The sequence below is a fragment of the Xiphophorus maculatus genome, chromosome 14, assembly GCF_002775205.1.
Source record: "Xiphophorus maculatus strain JP 163 A chromosome 14, X_maculatus-5.0-male, whole genome shotgun sequence".
Lineage (NCBI taxonomy): Eukaryota > Metazoa > Chordata > Actinopteri > Cyprinodontiformes > Poeciliidae > Xiphophorus > Xiphophorus maculatus.
The window spans coordinates 12,354,395-12,379,754 of NC_036456.1; the positions used below are offsets into that span (position 1 = coordinate 12,354,395).

Genomic DNA, 25,360 nt, shown 5'->3' on the forward strand with positions numbered 1-25,360 from the left:
ATTTTAGTAGTAGTAGTAATAGTAGTAGTGCCAGTAGTAGCATTAGTATTGCTGTTATGTTAACATAACATCACCCTTCTTCATATTTCTGTTCCAGGCTATGATCTGTATTACGGTAAAATGTTCCTTAGGTGGGAGGTCAGTTCTCTCGTGTTCCCACTGTTGTTTGGAAGTTGACTGCAGTTCCAGTCACAGAGCAACGTGACCGCTGAGCCTCGTGCCGTTAGCCCCGCCCATCAAGACCAATCAAAAAACAGAGGGGTGTGCTTTGGGCGGGGTTACGGTCTGCTCCTGTCCAATCAGTGCTGCTGTTTCTACATCACTTGCCAAGGCATGAACTGCCACACGTGTATCCGTGCGTGTAAACTACATTCGCGGAGAGCTCAGAAATGTAAGCAGAGCCAACATAGGGGCGACAAAGCGAATTTACTCGACATTGACTGGATTTCTGGTTTTTCTTGGAAGAAGTTTGTGTCATTTAAGCGGATGTATCACATCAACTGTGGTTACGTTTGAACAGAGATAAGGTAAGTTTGCTTGGGATTTCATTAGCTTACTTTAACCGTTCCTTCTTTTTTTTTTTTTTTTTGCTAGCATGCTAGTTGTCATAGCTGTAAGCTGCTGACAAACAGCTCAATGCTATAGTTAGCTGTGAAATATCTTCATAGTTCTACACGCATTCCAATAAAGGGCCAGTTTACGCATAGGTTTTGCACTATTGTACAAACCATAGCCACACAAACCGATGTGATTCGGAAGATACCAGTGCTTTGAACTCCTGCCAACTAACCAGTGTTAATACTAACGTAGTAGTTAGGCTTAGAAGATAGCACAGCTTCTTCATGTTTTTGTTTTTCCTTTTTTGATTTATGGATACATTGCACCTATGAAGTAGCAGGCTTGTAAAATATCCCTCTGTGTCAGATCCATGCTAACTATGATATGTTTTGTCAATTGTTGTGGTTGCCAATCAAATACGGACATATACAGACAGACAAATGGCTCATCACAGGTTCTTTCTTTCTTAGAGGTCAGTCAAAGGCTCCAGGTGCAGAATGTGGAGTGAATATTTGAAAAATTTAGTTTGTAAAACATTGGAACTTTAAATAAATAATTAGGGCAGCTAACCCATGCCATGTCATATTTTAATTGGTGCATTACACCACTGAAAATAGCCATCATTTTTATAATTCAGACCAAGTGTAGGGTAGCCTCTAATGTAAGGTTGAGTCTTTTGTATTTAGAGATGTCAGCAGGTTGTTGCACTTGTTGTTCATATTGTTGTGACTGTTAGTTGTCTTGGAAAATAAAAGTTTTGCTTATTTACTTGGAAGAATGAACTGATAATGAAGGTTTCTGAGCAAGTGAACTGATAACGGAGGTTTCAGTGAAGATATTTTTTTCTTCTGTTTCCAACCGAAACAGAAGAACTCTGTTCTGTTAATTGGAACAGAGGTACCAATTAACCAGAGATGGGAGAAACTTAGAGAAACTCCTTACAGGAGAGGGTGGAAGACACTGTGTACGTGACCGATGAGACATAAAAGGAGAATTGTCTTCCTTCTCGCTTGCTTTTCTTTTCTCATATGCTGATATTTACTCTGATTTTCTAAATAGAATGTCTAAAGACAAATGCGCATTTCTCTGATTGATTCAGTGTATCGCGCTCTCCCAAAACAAAAAAGATTTTTCCTATACATGCTCTTTGCAGCAATTTCTGTATCTTTCCTCTATCAACAAGCTGCATCTGCAGCATCCATACATTTCTGTTTTTGCAGTTTTATAAACCCAGCTTTGCACCAATTGTTTTTTTGTTTTTTTTTTACTAATTGTCTGTAACCCATGAAGCTTTGAGAGAAGGGCTTGAGTGTGAACAGATGCACCTGTACTGTTTTTTTTTTTTTTTTTTAAATTATGTGCAAATGCCTCTCTAGGCAAGAGATTAAGAACATCATCCTCTGGCACGTCCAGTTTGCTTGTAAACAAATCTGGCCCAACCAGCAAGCCTGCTGTGGGATGGTAAGGGCGTTGGCTGAGGCGGCGTTTTCTACATTTTGAACTATTTAGGCACGTGTGGACCAGTGACTCTTTACATTCAAACAGTTCACAAGATTTCAATCACACCGAGTCTTCACAGGGCGAGAAATCTCTCTTGTCAGTCTGCAAGATGCCTGTACTTACTCCTTTGGTGGCTGGGGAAATTAAACTATCTTCTAATAAATCTCTGTTGCCTAGTGAACAATGCTAAGAAAAGACACAGAGTGATGGTTAGTAAGGGAAGGTGTGTGTACGTTGTGTGTTCTCAGAAAGGTAGAGGGCTGCCGGAAAGTGGACAACCAATCTTTCTTTAAGGTGCCAAAAGTGATTAAGTTTCTGTCATGTTTGTGTGACCTGACCTGCGACACCCAGCGTTGGGATAATGTCTACGTCGCAAAGATGTCAACATACTTGTAGTGCATTAGACCTGTTTGCCTGCTTCATTTTACTAGGTGGTGTATGTGGATCAGGGTGTTACTGGCAGACTTGCCAGAATAGCCTTTTCTTAATAAATTGATAGTGTTATTAAATATACTTTGGATCTAGTTATGTGAGAGCTGGGTAACTTTAAAATAGCTTAAATGAAGGAGAAACTAAATTTTTAATAGAGACTCAGGATGTTACAGGGTTTATAAGAGACGGTTCGCTGTAAAGATTGACATTTTTTTTCCAACGACCGATTACAAGAACGAAGGTTAACTCTTTTTGAATACCTTTAAACTCTTCATTCACACCATTTAAACTCATTTGACTGAACTGGAAGAGGGAAGTGCTGGAGTGACCGGAGTCAGTAGTGGTGCTTTATATGGGCAGATACCCAGGGCAGTGTCAGAAAGGGGCGGGGCGCCCAATGTCTAGAAAATAAAGTATATCTTATGTGTCAGTTATGTCTTGAAGAAGTTTGCTATTACTTGTATACATGTACAGTGGAGTAGGTTTCCTTTGCTTTCTGCTGGGTAATGCAAGACTAGGTTATCTGCTTTCTGTTGGGGAACCAATTCTGATAATTGCTTACATTTTAGTTGGTTGGGGGCGGCAGCAGGAGGGGCACCAGTCCGACAGGAACCGCCGCAGAATGGAGTAACGCCACACTCCACACTGCTTTCAAGAAACATCAAATCGATCAGAAGTACCGGTGCTCACAAGTAAAACGGCCATCATGTAGAGTCCAACGTGTTGCAGCACCGCAGTTTTAACCCATTAAAATGTCTTGTCATCACAGTTTTGATGTCCTTTTAAATGAGAAACTGCTGGAGTTTTCTCAATCAATTTGCAGCATGAAATAAAACAGTAACCTCTCTCCTAATTGTTGCTGCTCATCGCAGTCAGCTGGCTATAAAACAGGCTTCTATCCTAACAGTCCCTAAAGATCTTATTCATTATAGATTCTTATTTTGTTGCAAGCCCATGTGTAGCAGATGACTGGAGAGTTTCCACTTGCCTGAGAAATGTGCAGACAGCGTAGATGAATATCATGATGCATAATGACACGCTGTTGTATGTGGTCTGGTAGATGAGCCGTCAGCCACCCACTGACACTCATTTTACACCTTGTTGGGGGATAACCAAACAGCCTACTTGACTCAGGTTTCCTCTAAATCAAACCACAACAATTGAGAAATGGCATGAATAATTATAGCAGTAAAGAAGAGTTGATCTTCTTGAACCCATTTTATACGTCAGAGCTTTTTCTGACTGTCTTTAATGTTGATTACTTATTATTATTATCTGGAAGAGAATATGTGTGATCTGATAGTATATAGTGCAAAAAACTCCCGCTTTAATACATCTAAAAATAAATATTTCACCGTTTCCCTCATTATGTGGGGTTTTGTGTCATTTAACGCTGATCTAGATTCAGTTCAGTGTGCTGCAGATCACACACAAGCCTCTGGTCGCAGCTGAGCCTGGTGTCTGGCACGCTGCCTTCCTTCATCCCTTCTCAGCACAGAGCGCTCTCTCATTGGTCCAGCCAGCCGACCAATCAGCACGCCGCGAGGCTCGCGGAAAACACCGCCGCTGACACGTGCTCGTGTGTGTACACAGGACAGAATAGCTTGGATCCAGCTGCTGAGGTGCGCGCCTCAGTTGCGCAGAGAGCCTAGCGAAACAACAGCGCGACTTCTCTTCTTCTTTTTTATTTTCTTCTGTATTTGTGCTGTTGCGTGGTTTTGGTGGCCTGCTTGGATCAGTAGACAGGAGCGTATGTTTCCTGGAATTTCACACTTGTTCACGCACGGACCGCATCTTTCTGCAGTCAATGTGCAATCTGCAGCGGGAAGTATTCTCACGTTACACCGGGGTTTACTTCAGGTGATTGTTTTTTTTTTTGTTGTTGTTTTTTTTTACAAGCTATTACTGCTGTGTGTCTTCCATTGATTGCTCATAAATTGCTGTTGATTGATTATGACAGAGTCCTACAGATTAGGTCTTTATTTTACTGTTGCATGATGCATACAAACAGTGAATGCAAACTGGGCTATAAAGGTTATTGTTTTTTTAAATTGATGAATTTAAAAAAAACAATTTAGCCTCTTCTTTGCTCCTATATCTCTTTGTGAGATTCTCGGAGAACAATTTCCGTACGTAAACATATAAAAAATGTATGATGTGATCTGTTGTTTTTTTTTTAATGGAGGAACTGTTCCTAAAGCATATTGACTTGTTCAGGTATTGCAATGTTCATTCTTTAGCCATAGACCCAGAGAAAATGCAAATTAAACAACCCCTGGGTGTATTTATTTTATTGGTGGCAGTTCTTTATTTGTAAAACACCTGATTTTGGGTTTTTCTTTTTCTTGGTGAGAGGAAAAGTGTAACATCCTTCTGTCAGCTAGCTGACCAGCACTGTGCAGTTGAAAAACCACAACAGTAAAAAAAAAAACTTGCTGTATCTTGATAACCAACCCATACCCTATCTGTAATACCTACATCTATAATAAAATAATTTGTATTTCTGTTAATTTGTGCCACTAAGCAGATCCAGGTCTGGGGGCAGTGGTCACCTCTATTAAGACAGGCTTTATTCATAATCGATGTTTTGTAGTTGGAATTTAAAGAAAGAATGGACAAGCAACATTAAGAGATAACTACAAGGATATATTAATTTTTAGTTTTAGATGTTGGTCACTTGCTGTACCAGTCATGCGACAAATAATCATCTGGGGAAAGATTGACAAAATAAGCAAATAATGTCATGTAACAAGCTCTGAACATTCTGTTGTTTTTTTTTCTCAGATTTGTGGTTGCTTCAACTCAAAGTGCGGCCTCCAGGTCCAGTCTGTGCATGCCCAAATATAGCTGCTTGTCCTTGGTCTCCAGCTAACAGCAGAGAGTTGCTCAAACTTGCATTAGAAACTGTTAAGACCACATTATTTCCATGTCCTGTTCTACCTCTGCTGGCTTCAAGCTGTGAGTTTTGCAACTTCAAGTTGAGGCTCTTTATTATGCACTGACCGTTTGCTGTTTATTACATTATAACTATCATCTCAACAGTCGTTTCCTTGTCTGTTTATAATCTTGTTTGTGAGAAACGAGTAGATTTTTTGGCCAACTTTTGGAGCAGAGCTTTGGCAACTTCTGGAGGAGTTGTTCTCCTTCATTGCCAGTGACGCTCTATAGCTTTGTTCTGCTCATTGAAGCTTCATGTGAAGGTTTTGATGACATTTCTAGAGCCAGAAGACTAGACTTGGACTGATATGAGGTCTAATTAGTTTTTTTATTATAACTGAGAATAAACAGTTATTCCTGCTTCATGGAGTTTTGCGATATTGGAGCTGTCGAAAATTGCTTTGAAATGATCTAGTCAAAAAAAGTGACTCATTTCGAATTAATATTATCATTGTGACATTCTTCTACTGTATCCTAATCGCACGTTTTCCTGAAACATGGGGAAACCTGTGGGAACAGACAGGAAATTTAAGTTGTTTTTAAAAGCTTGCTAACCTTGATTCCAGTAACTGGCTCATGCCTGGTAAGTATGTGAGGTTGTTTGTAACTGCTACCTTGGAAACAGATGGCTGTGTCTCATTTCGAAGCCAAAACATGTTCAATATGAATTGATTTGAGTTGGAGAAAATCAGGAGGAAATATGGACTTCACTACCTTAAATACTGTTAAGCTCAGCAGTTCAGAGTGATGAACTGATGGGTTTACAGATGTTTACAGATGTAAACACTGCTTGTGTTTACAGCTGTAAACACAAAAAGGGCTGCAAGTTCATGAGTTGCAGTTTTACATTATGCAGAAAGGAGGTAATATAAGAGCACTGACCTGCTTTTTGACAGAGTAAAATGATAAAAACCTGAAAAGGAACTTTTATTCAGTTGTTCACATTGATCTATGGCTGTTGGTTCATCTGGTTTGTCTCCCCAATTACCCTGTTGAACAGTGTAGATCAAGTGCAGTACTTAGGTGAAGTGTCAATCTTTTTTTATGAATAAAACAGTGTTTCAGGAGCACAAAGTAGTGTTTTATATCATGCCATGCTCCTTCCCACGCCAACATAGACAGTACCTTACATAATCAGAGGCCGATTCCACAGAAGAGGAGAGGGCGGACATAAATTTAGATCTCGTCCCGCAGAGTTACCAGTGTATAGTTTTACACTTCTCCCAGTGTTTGTGTGTGTTTCACTCCTATAGATCAAACACATCTTGTTGTTATGAGGAGGCATCAGTGTTAGCATGTTAGCTCCCTGATTTTCACCCGGAACCGACTCCTGCAAAGAGCCTTTGAAATCATTACGGCTGCAGATAACACTTATTTTATTAATCAATTATTCTATCAAATATTCTGATGACGATTAATCAATTAATTGAATGGGAAAAAAATTGGAACATTCTGCAGATTTTCCATTTAAGGTTATTTTATACAATACTATAAATACTTTTTGGAATAACCAATTTAATAACTGGACAGAAAAAGGTGCTTATTTAGATTTTTTTTTTTAACAAAGTCTAGACCGAGTGAAGCTAAAACTAACATAGCTACTTAAAGAGTGAAGAAAACATATTTACACACAAAAAGTTTGTCTTTTATATCTTAAATACAAAATAAATATATTTTTTGAATTTTTTGACGATTATTTTAATAATCGATTCATCACAATTAATCACAATTAATTGTTTCATCCCCAAAGAGCATCCATTCTTTTTCACTTATCCACATGTAATATCCAGCCAAAACAAAGTGGTCTGTATTTGTATAGGTGAAGGAAAATGATACACATGAGCTTTAATTTTTAAGTCTTGCCAAATTTCCTAGACTTTGACTAGACCATTCTGACCCTTTTAAAATGTGCCGTATGTGTCAATGTGATGGCGGTGTTTTAATGGTGATGTGTATTGAAGACTGTAGTCGTAATCTCAGAAAAGGAACATTAACACTTTATCATCACCACCACCTCACTTGTGAATCTTCTACTTCTTCTTCTGTGTACGGACGCCAGCTCGCATCTCACCCGTCCTGCTTATTTCTCCTCCTCCCACCCAGTTCGACCACGGCTCACACACTGTGCCATGTGCAGAGCGTGTATCATCCTTCTGACTAAACATAATGCTGTTTAGCAATTTAATGAAGGCTGCCCAGTGCACCGAGAACTACTGAACTCAAGCAACTCAATCACCTTAATTTGGGATATTTATGAGCTGCGGTCGTCACTGGCTGTCCACACCTGTTAACCTTCTTATAATCTGGTTTCTGCGTCAGGGCAGAGAGCTTTTTTGTCTGAGCTGCCACTCTAGAGGGTAGAGGGGGAGGAGAAGGGAAGGCGTTTTTACACACCAACGCCGCAGAGGAGCATCACTGCACACCTATCAGCGACCAGCGGGGAGTTTCGGAAGCTTCTTTTGGAGCAGCCAGGTGTATAAAATTGAAAGGATTGACGACTTAGCGGCGGCCTGCGTCGTCTCTCGGATGCATCTATAACTCTTATAGGATTACCTGGTGGCCAATAAATAGAATCAAAGTCCTACTTGCGTAGGTGGCAGCTATTTCTGAGCATATAGAGGCACTACTCCCAATTAAAGCCCTAATGAACAAGAGAGCTCTCCGATGTCCAGCATTATTTCCTGCTCTTGACGTAATGTTTATTTTGATCGTCTTCTGGGCAAAAGAGGACTGTGCTGTGACGACTGACTGTGTACTTTTTTTGCTAAATTCAGCATGAGTGCGTATGCAGTTGCACCATGCAAACCGGAGTTGAAGATTATTGTCTTTCTGCGCTTTTATTTTGGGCTAATCTGTGCAAAAAAGCCCATCAGCTGGAGCAAAGCAACACCCACACTCTCTAACAAGCAGCCAGAGCAGAGCGGAGCGGAGCACACATTTCAGGGCCATGTTGGAGTTTTACCTTGGAGAGGGGGGATGCGATGAGCTGATATTATGGGATGTTTTTTGTCTGTTGTTGTTGTTTGTTTTGTTTTTTTTCAAACTTTCCCTGCCATTCTGTGAACACCTTCTCTGTTTTGTTTCAGGTGGCCTTTAAGCGACTGGAGCGACTCGCCTCTCTACAGGAGTGCAGCAAATCTTTTTTTTTTGCTCTCACCAAGAGCTGTTTTTTTTTTTTTATCTTCGCACTCTGACTCCATCGCTCATCCCATCTGTTCGAGGATCCACGCCAGGGCTGTTTCATAACAAGAAATTCATCTGTTGTCTGCGCCTCGTTGAGTGACACTTCAAGCTTTTCTGCCCTCACAGAGGGCTTGAAGCCACCAAGGAAAAGCACTTTTTGTTTTTTAAACCATCGTTTTTTTCTCTTAAGTTGACAACTATGATTCACTTGTATTTACATAGTAGTCCCACTTAAATTTGAGTAGCTCCAGCTGAGCTGAACAACCTCATTCTACACTAGTATGAGTTATGACAGCTCCACGTCTGTGCCCAGCAGCAGCGGTCGGGGGCGAGCACCGGGGGCCTGCAGCGAGGACCGGGAGGCAGAGTCACTAGAGAGAAATGAGCAGAAAAGCACCTGCAGCCGCTCCCTTTCCAACGTCCCCGGCCAGGGACAGGGCGGCGCCTCCGGAGGAGGGCCCGGGAGCCTGTCTGGAGACCAGAGAGGGTCGCACTCAGACGACATGGACGGCGTCTCCAGCGGAAACGACTCTGGGGAGAGGGAAAGCGAGGGCAGAAGGTTGAGGGACGGAGGGACCTCGTGTGGACATCAGTCGGCGCCCAGCTCCCACAGTCACAGCTCGTCCAATGGGAAGGACTCCGGCATGATTCTGGAAACCACAGACAGCAGCAAGAGGTAGGAGAACCGTCTCTTCTGATACTACAGGTGCTCCTCTAAGTCTTCAGATGAGTCCTTCAAGCCCTTTACATACAAACACCTTCTTTGATAGAAGTGTTTCCTTTGTACCTGTGGATTAGGATGGATAATACAGCTTGATCACTTGAAGCTTGATAAGTGGTATCACTTGCTACAGAAAACATCTGTCTGGCTATGTGTGGAGCATGAAAATGTTCTGATTCCGTAATCAAAAGAATGATAATCTGAATTTCTGGAAACAATAAATGGCCTTTTTCTCTCATTTCTATTTAAATGAGATTTTTCTTGAGTTTTAGTCTATCTTATTAATCGTTTTGGTTTCTGAACCAGAAACCAAGAAAAAGCACATTAATTCTTAGATCTAAAAGGGACATTTCACTTTGTTTGTTCACTCTTTTATTTTTTGGGTTTTTAACTGGATCTAGATGCCAAAAAGTTATGGGATGCTACCCATAGAAACTGTATCTGCATTTAATCTTTTAAGTATCCAGGCCAGATTTGTCAGTTTTATAGATCTGTAGTGGCTAAATGTGTTTGGATTTAAAGAAAATATCAACAAAAGCAGTGAAATAGACCTTTAATTCACAAATAAATCTGGTGCCAACCTCAACATTGTGTTATTTCAGGATTTGTTTAGGTCAGGGTGGCTGGGTGGATATGATCAAATCCTACTGGATGAAGGCTTTGTGCTCAAATGATGAGTTGCTTTTGCAGATGAAGTTATCTTACATCTCTAACCAACCTACTTTTTGCACCAAGACACAACATCTCATGCACATCTTATCAAAGCATGCTTAGCAGCTGAGTAAACAATCAATTCAGATTGCATGATGTGAGATGACATGATTTAAATTCTCAAAAATTCTTCTGAAACTTCCTTTCATATTGCCTTTCACTACATTTCAAACTAAAATTTGTCTTCCTCAAAGTGACAAAAAACCTCAGAATCCTGTTTTTAGAAGTGAGAACCGTTTCTCCAGAAATATCAGCATTTGAAACCTGAATGGTGCTTATCAGTCAATTCCAAGAAATCTACATCCGTTCTTCGTCGAACTCATCTGAGGCACATTTTTGCGCACACTTTCTGCCTTGTGGGCCAAGATCTCACACATTCAGAAAAAATAATACCAAAAGAATATAGAATTTTTTAAATATATATATAGACCAAAGTGGAAGGAAAAGGATGTGTGTATTTATACGGTTTTGCGAAGAAAATCTTAAAAGTGTGGTTTCCATTTTGTATTCAGCCCGCTTTACTCTAACTGTAAATAAGATCTATTAAACTAAAACTGACTACATGATAAAACATTGTGTGTGGCAAGAAACTAGTAAAAACTAGTTTTCACTCTTTGTGTTGATCAGTCAAATAAAATTCTAATAAAAACAAAACATTGCTGTAGTTGCATGACTGAATGTGTAGATGTTTAAAAGACGCTTTATATTTTTGTAAAAAAAAAAAAAAAGTACTGCTAAATTTAATTTTCTAAATCTGTCTTCATTACCCAGCTCCAACTTCCAGAGTCTGTCACCTCCCAATGGCTCTCTGGCCTACAGCCTGCTGTCCAACAGCTCGGAGCACGACCCCCCCTCCACCTCCGGCTGGAGCAGCGACCAGTCGGCCAGGCTGCAGACGCAAAAGGAACTAATGAAGGCCATCAAGGAGCTGAAGCTCCGCCTTCCCACTGAGCGCAAAGCCAAGGGCCACTCCGGCACCCTGAGTGCTCTCAAATACGCCCTGCAGTGTGTCAGGCAGGTCCGAGGTGAGCAGCTGCTTTTGTTGGGTTGACTTTTTTTCAGACCAGAACATTTAAATGATAGTCGCGATGATCATAATGCAAGCTCAGCTACAGCCGCTTTCATATTTACAGGTTAATATATGTAGAAAGCATCAAAATACACTCAATTTCTGTTGCACTTTGAATAAAAAGATGTAATATCCATATATTTTGGGGGTTGAGGGGCGGAAATGATAGATCTGCTACAATTATTGTAGCAAGAAAGTAGAAAATGTCAATAAGGCTTTTTCAAAATTACACTTTAGACAAGAAAACTTCTATTTAAAGAGGAATGATGATCTTAATCAGTCACCAGATGAGCAAGAATATAGTTATTTGCATGAATTAAAGTTTTTTAAATACGGTAGACTTACTCTAGTTCTTAGACAACTGCACCAATGAGTGACTAAATGAGTTTGAAAGGGTTTCGAAAGCATGTCAACAAAAGGTATTTTCTGTCGGAAGCATAGATATGTGGAGTTTGTTAAACTACACTGAGACTTTAACTGGAACCATGTGCTCAGGTTAGATGAGAGTGAGACTGATCTGGTATGAAACAGATGACGAACATGTGGAAAATCACCTACTGTAAAGTACAGTGGAGGATCTGTGGTGCTGTGGGCTGTTAGAGGTTGTGGAGTCCTGAACCATGAGATTCAGATGCAAACCCAAACTCAGGCTTCTTCAATAATTGCCTCAGTCTTCAGATCTTAATCTGACAGTGTGAGATCATTTTACTGAAAAGAAAAGAAAAGATTTCAACACATTTTACCAGAGATTGTAATACATTCTTGCGCATTTCAGCCAACAAAGAGTACTACCACCAGTGGAGTGTGGAGGAGTGTCATGGCTGCAGTCTGGACTTGTCGACCTTCACCATAGAGGAGCTCGACAACATCACTTCAGAATACACCCTGAAAAACACAGTGAGTTCATACTCCTATTTATTTCTGTTGCGAAATAAACCGCAAAAGTCTTGACCGAAAAAGTGTGAAGAAGACATTTGGCCTCAAATATTTTCAGTCTCACCTACTGCGCTCTATGAATCTGCAATACTAGTTTTTCTTGCTGAATTCCTGCTGCCTGTTTTCCAGGACACGTTCTCTATGGCCGTGTCCTTCCTGTCGGGGAAGGTCGTGTACGTGTCCCCTCAGTGTTCAGCCCTGCTGCGCTGCAAGCCCGAGTGTCTCCAGGGAATCATGTTCTCTGAGCTCCTGGCCCCGCAGGACGTCAGCACCTTCTACAGCAGCACGGCGCCCTGCCGCCTGCCATCATGGGCCTCCTGCATTGGCTCAGGTTCGCTCATGTCAGGCCCTAAAAATCCTCAAAATCAGGATTGTAAGCCCACACTAACTGACCCTGCCCTCCCTGCAGCTTCTCCTCCCGTCGACTGCACCCAGGAGAAGTCCATGTTCTGCCGGATCAGCGCCAACCGGACACAGGGGGGCGAGATGCGCTACCAACCATTCCGCCTGACCCCCTACCAGCTCACTCTCAGAGACTCAGACGCTGCAGAACCGCAGCCCTGCTGCCTGCTCATCGCCGAGAAGGTCCACTCCGGATACGAAGGTGTCTAGTCGCCTGCACTCTCACTTACTCTCTCCTGACATGACAGGATAAAAAGTCTGTATTATGGTGTTAATAAGGCTTAATAATGATAAACACATGTAGGTGAAGGGATTCAGAGGAAGACGAAACACACTTTACAGTCAAAATAAAATGAGGGAGTCTGGTTTTAGGACTCAGGCAGGTGTAAAGTTTATGTAAACACAAAGCAAACACTCCAGTTTCAGCGATTCAGTTCACAGTGTCTACATGTCTTCCTGATGTCTGTAGAGTTATGGGAGAATGACAGAGATGGACAGGCTGTGTGTCACTATTTAGCTTTGGAGCGCCATATTCCTCTGAATATTAATTAGATGCACAGAAACCAACTGCATGTGTGCTGTAGAAATGAGCCTTTTACATATTTTCATGCAGAGAGGGGAAAATATTCATCTTTTCTCTCTCTTCCTTTCAGCTCCCCGTATCCCTCCAGACAAGAGGATCTTCACCACCAGTCACACTCCCAGCTGCCTCTTCCAGGAAGTCGATGAGAGGTCAGTGACCTCATTGTGGTTACTGTTGTGCTGCTGTATGCCGGCAGTGTTTTGAGCCCGCCAAAGCATTGTGACATCAACTAACACACTTCAGGTTTTCGGTCAATTCAGTCGCAGATATGATTTTATCTGAATAACTTCTTGTTTACTTAACCAACATTGATGTGTTTTACTCATATATCCATACACTGGGGATGTCCCAATCAGTATTTGTTTTGCGAAGATACCGATCTTAGTAAGTTCACACTTGAAACCAGGAGTACAATATAAAAATATAAGGAATGAAAAACTTTTTCCTACAGTAACCCAGATTCAATCAACAAAATCATCCACAAAAACTAGAATATTGATCAGGACCTCAGGTTGATACTGATCGTCACACCTATGGTTTTATTGCAACTTTTACAAAGTCAGACATAAAATAAAATATCACACAACTGTTCTCATGATCTGATTCTGTGCTTTCAGGGCAGTACCGCTTTTAGGCTACCTGCCCCAGGATATGGTGGGAACCCCCATCCTGCTCTACATCCATCCAGAGGACAGGCCAATGATGGTGGCCATTCATGAGAAAAGTGAGGCTGTTTGAGTCTCTTTTGTTTTGCTAGTTTTTGTGTTCTTGATCAATTATTATTCAGACTTTTTGAATGTTTTTTTGGTCTTATAAAAGTATGTTACCTACTGTAGATACTGTAGATCTGAATATGGTTGTCAATCAGATCAGGCTGCATTTCTGATGCTTCAATACTTTGTTTTCTTGTGAATGTGTCTAATCGGCCTTTCATGCTTGTTTCATATTCCGTCTAAACTTGTCCCGTGGTTCGTTTTCAGTCTTTCAGTTTGCAGGACAGCCATTCGACTACTCGCCCCTGCGGATGTGCGCCCGCAGTGGAGAATACGTCACCATCGACACCAGCTGGTCCTCCTTCGTCAACCCTTGGAGCAGGAAGGTGGCGTTTGTTGTCGGACGTCACAAAGTCAGAACGTAAGCACTTAAAAAAAAGGTATAAACTCGTGTTACCTTTGAAACAAAGCAGAGGTATCACACTTCTACCTCTCTCGCTTACAGGAGCCCGCTGAACGAGGACGTGTTCACCCAGGCGATGGGCTGTGAGACTCGAGTCACCACGCCTGATATCGTCCAGCTGAGCGAGCAGATCCACCGACTGCTTGTCCAGCCGGTCCACAGCGGCAGCTCTCAGGGCTACAGCTCACTGGGGTCCAGCGGCTCCCGGGGGTCTCGCCGTTCCCACCAGCAGCACCCCAGTGCCTCAGCCGCCTCATCCAGCGACAGCAACGGCCCCGCCATGGAAGTCGCCGCCGCAGCTTCGCACAAACCTGTGAGTCTGAGACGCCATTGTTTTTAAAAAGCAAACACAGGCAATAAAACTGTTATATCCTGACAACTGTTATTATTAACTCCAATTGACATGTTTGAGTTTTTTTTTTTGTTTGTTTGTTTTTTCAGATGACGTTCCAGCAAATCTGCAAGGACGTCCACATGGTCAAGACCAATGGCCAGCAAGTGTTCATCGAGTCCCGCAACCGTCCATTACCTAGAAGAAACACCAGCACAGGTAACATGAAAGCACAGCTGGCTGATGAACGATCCAAGAATGATGATGATGATGATGATGATGATGATGATGATGGAGAACGGGGAACATACGTGTCTGTTCCTCTCATGTTTGTCCAGGTGCAGCAGGAGTAAGAACTATAAACAGCGATCCAATCAGAGACTTGATAGCAGACATAACTCATCCTCCCAGCTCCTTGGTACCTGCGGCTCTTCTGCAGAAGGAGCCCTCGACCAGTTACTCCTACCAGCAGATCAACTGTCTGGACAGCATCATCAGGTTTGTGATGCTGTTGTGCATTACAAAACGGCTTTTTTCTTCTCTGTCTTCTTTTTTGTGCGCAATGCCCGTCACTCATCCTGTATTCATCCTGCGCAGATATCTGGAGAGCTGTAACATTCCCAACACAGTGAAAAGGAAGTGCGGCTCCTCCTGCACTGCCTCGTCCATGTCCGATGACGATAAACAGCCGGACGCCAGCGGCAACAACAAAGGTAACCAATCTCCGATGTCTTCCACTTAATACCTAAAAGTGACTAGAAGCAGAATACATTTAATTATCCACATCTACAGTCTGAAACAGAAATGTGAGCGTGTCTCATGTCCTGAGTTGCTAACAAATCTGGCTCTCAATGTCTCTGTGCGTCTGAACTTCAACGCTGGTTTCTCTTCAGGTGGTTCAGTTAACCTCGTAAGTGAACCACCTCCTCTGCCTCCCCTGACCATGGCTTCGAAGGCAGAGAGTGTAGCCTCAGTTACGTCTCAGTGTAGCTTCAGCAGCACCATCGTCCATGTAGGAGACAAGAAACCTCCCGAGTCAGGTGGGCACTGTCATCACTCTCACTCTCTGCAGGTTCTGAAGAAGAATGCCACGAGCCTTGAAGATCTTTTCTTTCCTCTTTCTTAACCTATCCTTAACCTTGGTCTGCAGTAGACAATAAGAACATTTTTACCAATTTGGAAGTTAGTTCACTTAGTTTAAAATAAGTGTCAATTTCTATGTCCTCAGTGTTTCAGATTAGATTAGGAATTTTTGTACATTAACATGTTTTTTCACTGTCTTCAATCCTCTAGCTTTTTTAAAGCTAGAGGATTGAAGATCTTGTAGTTGTGATTGATACTTTTAGATTTATTAATGCATTAAAGTATTTAACTGCAATGGCAATCTCTACATCACTTTCAACTGAAATTATTTTTTTTAAAGCAAAAAGCAATTTGAATTTTCTGCTAATGATTTGATTAATATTAATGTTTGGCCTTTATTTACACAGTGCTAATTAACAGTTCACAAAAGGTCAGTTCTTATCACAGAAATGATTTGGTCATTACTTTTAGGGACATTTTTGTGTGTTTATTTTGAACTGCTCTTTTTATTCTACAAACAACTTTAGCAATTTTTAAAGACATTATAACTGTATTGGGGATTTTTTGTAATCCAGGAGGACTCAAAATTGTACATACAGTCTTACATTCCCAATAAAATACAGCTTTATTAAGTAAAATATAAAGACACCAATATTAGTTCAAAGAATAAGTCTAAAATTTTTGACCTTATGCTTTTCGTAGAAATCTACTAGGTTTCCTGAGCATTTAACCACTACTTGTCAGACTTGGTAAAGTTCAGAAAATGTACTTTTCTTGCACAAACCTAGCTTTCACCATGGTGCACACCCAATTCTGAACTTTAGAAATTATTAAAGTTAATAGTTGTATAATTATTCCACTTTTCAAAATCAACAGCTTAGATGCAAAAGGGCCTTCATGTCTATGAGGAGTGGGCAGGAACCCACTTGATCTGTCCGATTTGCAGATTTTAACTCTCACTTTGGTGTCAGATTGATCCTCCTTATATTGTAAAATCAAGCCTTATTTGCATCGAACGGTCACAGTTGGAAGTCCGAGAAACGACGGTGCCCATGTAAAATGGTGTCGAGGAAGGACTTGATTCGACCAAATCATGCAAGAACAGTTGGAAACATTCTCTTTGCATCTTTGGAGCAATTTAATTTACAGACCATCTTGCATAATATAAGCCATCCTAACATCTAGCCATTCCTTGAAAGTGCAGCGTTGGAAGTTTACCATCTTCCAAAACCGAGCAGAATTTGACAACGGCAATGCTCAGATAGCTAAAAGCCTCAAATCAAGCTAATCAAGTTTTGCAATAAAAATAAATCAGCAGCTAGTCCAGATCTTTGGAATTATTTTATGCAGAATTGCAGATTTAACGGTCTAGATCACTGAGTTATAGCTGTTGCAGGAGTGTGATGCCCCAGTCATACTGAGTGAAAGAAAACTGTTGTTTTAGTTTAATGGCTTCAAATGTGTTGCTGTTTTCTGTCCTCTTTTACTTTTCTCAAGACAGTGAAGCTGTCTTTTCTAAGTATTCTTGAAAATCATACACAAGGTTTCCCCCAGAAAACTTGCTAATCCCGCTGGTTGAGTGCTAGGCCAGTCATTCATCCAGCGGCCTGTCGAGTTTTTGAATTTAAAAATGACAGGAAATTTGAAAATATGACTTGATAATTAGGAGTTATTAAAAGATTGGAAGACTAATTCCTGAACACCAACTATAAAGTCTTAAAAAATGCAAACATTTAAAAAAAGACTTAAATAAATAAGCAATCCTTAGCCTGGTGGGGCAAGTAAAGCCTGGTGGTCCACCAGGCTTATAATACACTGGGGGAAACCCTGATGCATATTTTTTTCTGTTTTATTTGTTCAGACATGTATGCATATATGTGTTTGTGAGTTATTTTATGTAATGTCATTTCAGCTTAAAAGCCATTGGTTTTTAACATCTTGTCATTCCTTGTGCCCCGACTCAGACATTGTTATGGAAGAGGCTCCTACAATTCCAACCCTGATCGCCCCCCCTCTGGCTACCATCCCAAAGCCTCGAGCTAGCACTAGCTCGACTCCACTTGCTCCAACTGCCCCCAGTAATACAACTGTAGCCCCTTCTCCCCTTCCTCCGCCGCCTCCTCAACCTCAGGCAAGTCAGCCGGAGAGAGACAGCTGGCGGAGCGCCAGCATGGGAGGCGGGGCAGTGGGAGGGGGCGGAGCTCCAGGCCGGCTGGGCCTGACCAAGGAGGTGCTGTCGGCCCACACCCAGCAGGAGGAGCAGGCATTCCTCGACCGCTTCAGCGATCTGAGTAAGCTGCGGGTCCTCGATCAGACGGCGTCTTTGAACGTGCGCGGCCACGCCCCTGCTGGGCTGCCACGAGGTAAGATGTGAACATCACTCTCTCAAATTTAAACCACAAACTTAAGTGTATTTTATCAGGATTTTATTGTGATAGACCAAAACAAAGTAGCACATAATGTTTAGATTTCTGTGATACCAATAGAAATCTGAAAGGTGTGCCGCACATTTGTATTCTGTCCCCTTAAAGTCGACAGCCCAAAATGAAATCCAGTACAACCAGCTTCCTTTAAGATGCACGATGTATGGTTTCTTTTGTATAGTTTTGTGTTATCCCAAATATCAATCTTAACAGAGAAGCATGGTAGTGGCAGCATCATGATTTTTGTTGGAAAATGTTAAGACATTTTCAAATGCTGCTGGATGCTGTTCATAAACAATTTAAGTTTGTGTTAACTAAAGAGGCAACGTTTCATAACACTATAAAGAGGAAATGTGTGTTTTCTTTTCTCTGTGGGTTAGGAAATGCTCATACAGTTTTTTGTTTTTGTTTTGTTTTTTCTCAGGTGTTCGCTGCTCCCGTGATTACCCAGCAGCTGGAGGCGGCACCTCTCAGCGCCGGGGCCGCGGCGGTAAGAGACTGAAGCACCAGGAGTCTTCGGACCAACTCAGCTCGCTGCCTGTGAACCGACAGGACCCTCGAGCGAACGCAGCCCCCGTTCCTCTAAACATGCCCCTCGGGCCGCCCACAAACTCCCCCTCATGGCCCTCGGTGGGCTCCCAGGCCAGCATCCCCGCCACTCCCTTCCCCACTGGTATGCTTCCAATGTACCCCATCTACCCGCAACTGCCCCAGCCTTTGCCCGTACCCGATCCGACACGGTTCCCCTCCACCCAGATGGTACCTCCCATGATGGCGTTCGTTTTGCCCAACTACATGTTCCCCCAGATGGGGCTCCCCATGGCTCAGCCCGGCGTCGCCCCGGGGCATTTCTACAACCCCAATTACGCTTTCACCGGGATGCCCCCTGCCCTCGCCCCCATCCCCTCTGTCTCCAATTCTGTGCCAATGGTGGGCACCTGCCCCCCGTCCCGCAGCAGCACCCCACAGTCCTTCACACAGACTCCCGCTGACCGCGAGGGGGCGGAGTCTCCCCTCTTCCAGTCAAGATGCTCCTCCCCTCTCAACCTGTTGCAGCTAGAGGAGTTGCCGAGCAACCGGTTAGAAGTCGGCACTGCTTTGGCAGCGTCGCAGCAACCCCCTCCCTCTGTGCTGGGCGCAGCAGCTGGGGGGCAAAGTTCAATCAATCAGAGGAGCTCTGACGATCCATCCAAGGAGAATGAGAACGTAGGCACTTTCTGCTGCTCCATAATCCAACAATTTCACCTTAGCTTTGAGAAACATCTTTAAAATGGTACAAAATGTTTTCTCTTCTATTCAGGCTGAAGCTGTTGAGTCCAACCAGGACGCAATGTCCACTTCTAGTGACCTGCTGGACCTTCTGCTGCAGGAAGACTCTCGCTCGGGCACTGGCTCAGCCGCCTCCGGTTCGGGGTCCTCGGGCACGCGGTCCTCAGGGTCAGGCTCCGGCTCCGGCTCCGGCTCCGGCTCCAACGGCTGCAGCTCCTCAGGAACCAGTGGCACCAGTGAGTAGATTTGGTCCAATAGACGGCAACCATTTTAACCTTTCTACGTTTTGTCGCTTTACAACCACAAAATTCACTGCTTGCAGTTTTTGGAAACAAACCAACACAATTGGAATGAAATGGTTTTCCTATTTTTTTTCCAAACAAACTCTATAAAGTAACTACCAGGTGATTCCAAAAAGCCATTGGGTATCATTGTATTTTATTTAGGGTATCAGAGTAAACGGGTCTGAACACAAATGCTTTTGAAATTTTCTGGTTTTTGAAATGCCAAAATGTTCATGGAGTGGGAAGACTTCTGCAAGGCTCTGCATGTAGACCGAATCATTGAGCTGTCATCGTTTTGGCTAAACGAGTTAAATGATTATTGAAGTTAAAGGTGACGTGTTCAGGGTCACAAAAAGTTCAGCCTGTTTCTGAATCCTCGAGATGTTCTTATCTGGATGATGGATGCAAAGAGGTGGTGCCTTAGTGAGGATTGGTGAAGTACACTTGAGCTCAAAATGTTAATCTCTGATAAATAATTTCTTGGTTTACTCTTATTCTGTGCTTATCATAAGAACATTACAAAACGATTACATGAACTAGTGAAAAAGGAGCAGAATGGCTTTTCTTGTATTTTTTCATTTTCAGGTCTTGAATCTGGCTTTGTCTGGTTATGTTGTTTCTAAACCATTTATTTTTATTCGACTTATCATTTTTGTTTAATGATCGTCAGCCTCCATTGTGTTAAACACTACTTCACATTTATCATGTGAAACTTGATAATTTTCTCAATTTGTAGTTTTAGATTTTACTAAACAAGGTTGTTCTGCTTTTTAGCTCAAAATAAAAAAATGTGTTGTGCTCTCATCTTAAGGATGAAGATTGAATAGGTTAGTCATTTGAATTTCCAATCATTGGTCACATATTATGGGGGACAATCTTGGATGGATGATAAGGTAATTTCCAATTATTTGAAGTCAATCACTCTACGATTAGCAAAAATATTCACAGCTTCCAATTTTTCCAGGAATGGACATTCCAGCAATTTATTTCCAAGAGTAGAGAAACTGAAAAAACCTGAAAACCTAAAAACTCAAACGGCCTCAGTTCGACGTGGAAGTAGAAAAACACAGCATAGAGATGGCTGGAAATGAAAGTTTGTGCATTTTCTTTGTCTCATTCCTGCATGAATTTAAGCATTAGACTTTATCAGCTGTGCATAATGCTTGTACATACAGTGAGAAAAGCAGCTTTGTATTAATTCCAGCTTTTGTTTGATCAAGCAAACATGTTAGAGAAAACAAATAAAGGCTGGAAAGCACCCGGTTTTCCTCTCATAGCCACTTCTCCCCGCCCCCTTGTCAGTTCTGACCTTCAAAGCAGTTTGCTTCTGTCACTTTCCTCTACTGGGCACTTTCTGCTCTGTTATTAATTCAAGTTTTCTGGAACACCAAATCAAACGCATTTCCTTTCATCTACTTTGCAGATGACTGGTTTAGTTTCACTATTTGTCGAAGCTGAGTCTGCGGTTTCGGCATCGCTTTGATCGTCACGTCTGATTACATAGCCGTGGTGCAAAGCAAGGGACGAGAGCACATGTCTTCATCTCTGGAGAGGAAATCAGACATGTGCAGCGTGCTACGTGGAATTATGAAAGGGCAGCGAACGGAGAGTCGTAGTTTTAGGATGGAGGCCTAAAGAATACGTGTATTCTTACTTTACTGCGGCTCATAGTTTGAGTCACGTTACCGCACAGAATTTTCTGGGATTACCCAAATAAATTGTTGCATAATCTTGGTTGAAATCTCAATTTACTTCTGAGAAATTTTCCACCAAAATTGTATTTGAAAAAGTTGGGGTCACTGAGCTCTCTTTGACGTAGATGTTGCAAACTTTTCAACTGACTGAGTACCATTTAACTTGAACTGTTTTTTTTTTGTTTGTTTTTTTTCCCCCCAATCAGGTGGTAGCCACACCAGCAAGTACTTTGGCAGCATCGACTCCTCTGAGAATGACCACTCCCGTAAGCAGCCAGCAGGGGGCAGCAGCAGCGCTGGAGGAGACGGTGGGGAAGATCAGTTCATCAAGTGTGTGCTGCAGGACCCCATCTGGCTGCTGATGGCAAACACTGACGACAAGGTCATGATGACGTACCAGCTGCCCGTCAGGTACCATGTGACTTCCCCACTCAGTCCTCTCATGTTTTAACTGATTCTTGTGTTTTGTTTTAGTACGTCTTTTCACTATTATATGATTGAAAAGCTGCTGTTTTTTGGGGGGGGAGTTGTGGAAAAGTCGGCCTTTTTGTGCTACTGTATCATTCAACTTTTGCTGCATCTATGTATTTGTCAAATATTGGCTGTTGAGGGGCAACAAGTATCACTTTAAAATGAATAAATAAACAAATAATCCTCTCCCTGTTGTGTTATGAACAGAAACATGGAGACAGTGCTGCAGGAGGATCGTGAAGCTCTCAGGAACCTGCAGAAACACCAGCCTCGCTTCACGGACGAGCAGAAGAAGGAGCTGAGCCAGGTCCACCCCTGGATCCGTACGGGACGCCTGCCGCGGGCCATCAACATCTCCGTAAGCTCCCCAGCACCGCCCGCGTCCCCAGCAAGAGTGCGCGCACCCACAGGAATGTAAATGAAACGTGTGTCTCCTTGTGGTTTCAGGGCTGCACGGGCTGCAAGTGTCCCCCTTCGGTGCCTCCCGCCACGCCGTTCGACGTGGAGATCCACGAGATGGAGCTGTGCACCGTCCTGAAAACCCAGGAGTGCAGCGGCAAGGACGGGAAGGCTCTCGCCGAGGCGGCCATGGATGACGTCCAGGCAGTAGACGAAGACGAGGAGGATGAGGCGCAGAGGAAAGACGCCAAAATGGAAGAAAATACAGAGAAGGAGAGACTGGCAGCAGAAACTCTGACAGACAAACAAGAGACTTAAAAATCTAAGTGAGAAGCGATTGAGTTTGATCACATTTCTGCTGATCTGCAGAAGAAAAAAAAAATCACGCACCTTCCAGGACATGTAGAGCTCCACGTTGCACGCTCTTTTGGGATGGTAAGGTGCATATTAATCCACAACACTGCCATTTACTGCTGGACTGGTCAGACTGAACTGCTCTAAATGTCTGACTGTGATCACACAGCATCGGGCATGTTGTATGGGACTGCAGGAGAACGGCCTTGAAAACCACCAGATACTCTCACTCAGTTTTAGAGAGTGACTTCTAGTTCCTTCTTTCCTTTTTTGTTCTCTTTTGTTCCTGTATGCATATTTATTTGAGCTGTAAAGTTTATAGAGGACTAAGGGCGAATATGTTGGAAATAAAGACTGATGAGCCACATTACAGAGTTGAAGCTTGAGAAGACAAAGGGACGCCTCCTCTGTTGCTGTTCTTCATATTGAATGTTTCTAGAAACACTGCTTTTTTTTCTTTTTTCTTTTTTTTTTACTTTGAGTATATTTTTGTACTTTAAGCCCCTACAGCTACAGAAGACAAAACCACCCCAAAATGAATAAATCATGTTGTCAATATGTCTGAATTGCTGTCAGAAAAGAAAAAAAGTTTTTAACCCAGAAGTCAAGCACTTTTCATTTGAGCTGCCCCTCGTTGTGGCACGGTGGCAATCACCAGAAAACTGACTGGCACTTTGATTGACTCTACAGTTCAAGTTTCATGTGGATGATGAATAAAGCTGCTGTGATGGACAGTATTCCTCCAAGTGGTGGTCACTTTTCAGTTTATGTGTTAGCCGTGCTCGCTCGTGGCTTTAAGTAGCTTTTCAAAGAGATCAGTGCTTTTCTTCATAAACACCCTGACAGTTTTCCCCTGTTTTCCCCACTCACTTCTTCTCTCTTTCTCTGTCTCTGTGGCACTGTTCTGGTCATGTGATGTTCTACTCTTCATGGCGTCAGTGGCATCTGCAGCAGTTTCTTAAACATTTGGTGAAGTTCTTTGTACAAAATGAAAACAATAAAATCCCTTCAAATGTCATTGAAACACGATCCTTTCAGATGTTTGATTTTTCTTTTCTCCAGCTGTTAGTTTTGTGTCCTTCGACTCTATTTTTGTCAGTGGGTGTTTTGCAGCAGTTGGCCTGGGTACACAGATGTGTCCAGAAGGAGCTGGAGGCAGAGAGCAGATGAGGGCAGCTGCTTTTTCCAACCCGGCCGCAGCCTCCTTCTATTCAAACTGCGGTTTCCACCCAAAGTGTTCACCGCAGCCTAAAAAAGACAAAGGCACGTCCTCGTTCAGACAAACAATGTGGGAAAGTTGACTTCACTGCAACCCTTTATTACAGTGATGACAGTAATGATTTTTATTGTGTGTCGAACCAGTTATGAGAGGGTAGGTGTTAATAAATTAGCTGAAAGCTTTTCTAATTATAAACTTTCCTTCTGTACCAAATTTGCTTGTGCTTCTGATCTATGGCCCAGTAGGTCTACATTTAAAAACTAATTCTTATTTGGGGCTGGCTATTTAGCATTCTTTCCTGCACTTTAATAATTTCATCCCCTGGTTTCTAACAATGCGCAAAGGAATTTAATCCCCGTGATCAACCTTCACATATGCTGTGCTTTTCTTGGCTCGTCAGCTTTAGTCTAGACTTGTCCTTGCTGCTGCTGTCATACAAAACAAAGCCACAGTCAAAATGCCAACTTTTCTAGAGTGAAAAGGCTATCAGACAGCATCTAACATGCTACATGCTGAACTGTTTATGTTGTGTTTTTTTTGGCCAGATGAGAAATGAACATTTTTATGCCTTTGCAGCTTTCACAAAGCAGCAAGTTATAAAAGGACTGCTCTCAAAAAACTAAAGTCAACATGCTAACTTTCCTAGCGTGAAAAGAGTAAAAAAAAAAAAAAAAAAATTAAGCTAACTAGCGTTAAAAGCTAAACATAGGTCTTGTAAAACAATATGTAAAATGTTCAGTAGTAAGTGCACAACTATTCCCAAAGGTTAAATACAATTAACCTTTGAGAATAGCTCTCACTTAAACTGTGCTTTCATGTCCAGGCAAAAACAACAGCCTAAAGTTGTTTTGGCAACTTTGTCACAGGTATCAAGCAAAAGTCAATGTTCTAACTTTTATCATCACAATGTGAACAAATAGAAGCTAACAATCACTTTTTTCTTAGTCAAATTTCAACTGTGCTTTTGTGCCCACATACAGCTCTAAGCCAAGGTGAGTAGTAAACTTACATTTACTGAGTAACCTTTTGGAAAACAAAAATATACCTTGAGCTTCTTCATGACACTTGAGTAATATATTGATGTAATGCTATTAGTAGATCTTACCCATATTATACTGTCATAGTGATAGTTTTAACAAATATGTAAAAAAACATATATATATATATTATATAAACACTACATCCTGCAGCTTTAAGATATTAACAGATATTCACTAGAACATGAGAGAGGTTGTGTGTGCAGAGTATTTCATTCATTCAGGTTTGGACTGACAGATGTTCAAATAAACGGTTATTTAATACAGCAGTGACAATTAAACCTTTGACATGTTTACGTATCTGCCATATTTGAGTTCGAGTGGGCTTTTCTGGTGGTATTTTAACTTCAGATGTACTCACTTATTTCTGAACAGTGTGGTGTAGAATTTGTAAGCTAACATTTAGTCATGGCTAACATCAAAGTTAGCCATAAAAGTTAATTGGCTCTACACTCTGAAATCCAGCCCAGTAAAGTAGGTTAAAACGACTACTTTGACAATGAATGTATGGTCTTGCAGGCTAGCTTAGTCCAGGGTTCTGATTAGTCTAACATTTTCAAAGTGATGGTTTCAGTACAAGAGATAAAA

General features: G+C 42.0%; 1 protein-coding gene across 2 annotated transcripts; it reads left to right on the forward strand.

The window, feature by feature from the left end:
• The first annotated feature begins 362 nt into the window (after positions 1–362).
• per1 (period circadian regulator 1) lies at positions 363–23,545 on the forward strand. 2 transcript variants are annotated; one of them, XM_005804767.2, is made up of 20 exons: positions 363–527; positions 8,514–9,286; positions 10,814–11,067; positions 11,887–12,008; positions 12,177–12,378; positions 12,457–12,651; positions 13,103–13,181; positions 13,650–13,756; positions 14,013–14,166; positions 14,251–14,521; positions 14,650–14,758; positions 14,878–15,037; positions 15,137–15,252; positions 15,433–15,579; positions 17,587–17,985; positions 18,470–19,251; positions 19,346–19,550; positions 21,499–21,703; positions 21,971–22,121; positions 22,211–23,545. In XM_005804767.2, exons 2-20 carry the CDS (start codon positions 8,892–8,894, stop codon positions 22,478–22,480), a joined length of 4,323 nt encoding a protein of 1,440 aa, XP_005804824.1. In that variant the 5' UTR covers positions 363–527; positions 8,514–8,891; the 3' UTR covers positions 22,481–23,545. The 2 variants fall into 2 exon arrangements, with proteins under 2 accessions (XP_005804824.1, XP_023201917.1); XM_023346149.1 differs by lacking the exon at positions 363–527 and adding an exon at positions 4,147–4,350.
• The last annotated feature ends 1,815 nt before the right edge of the window (positions 23,546–25,360 follow it).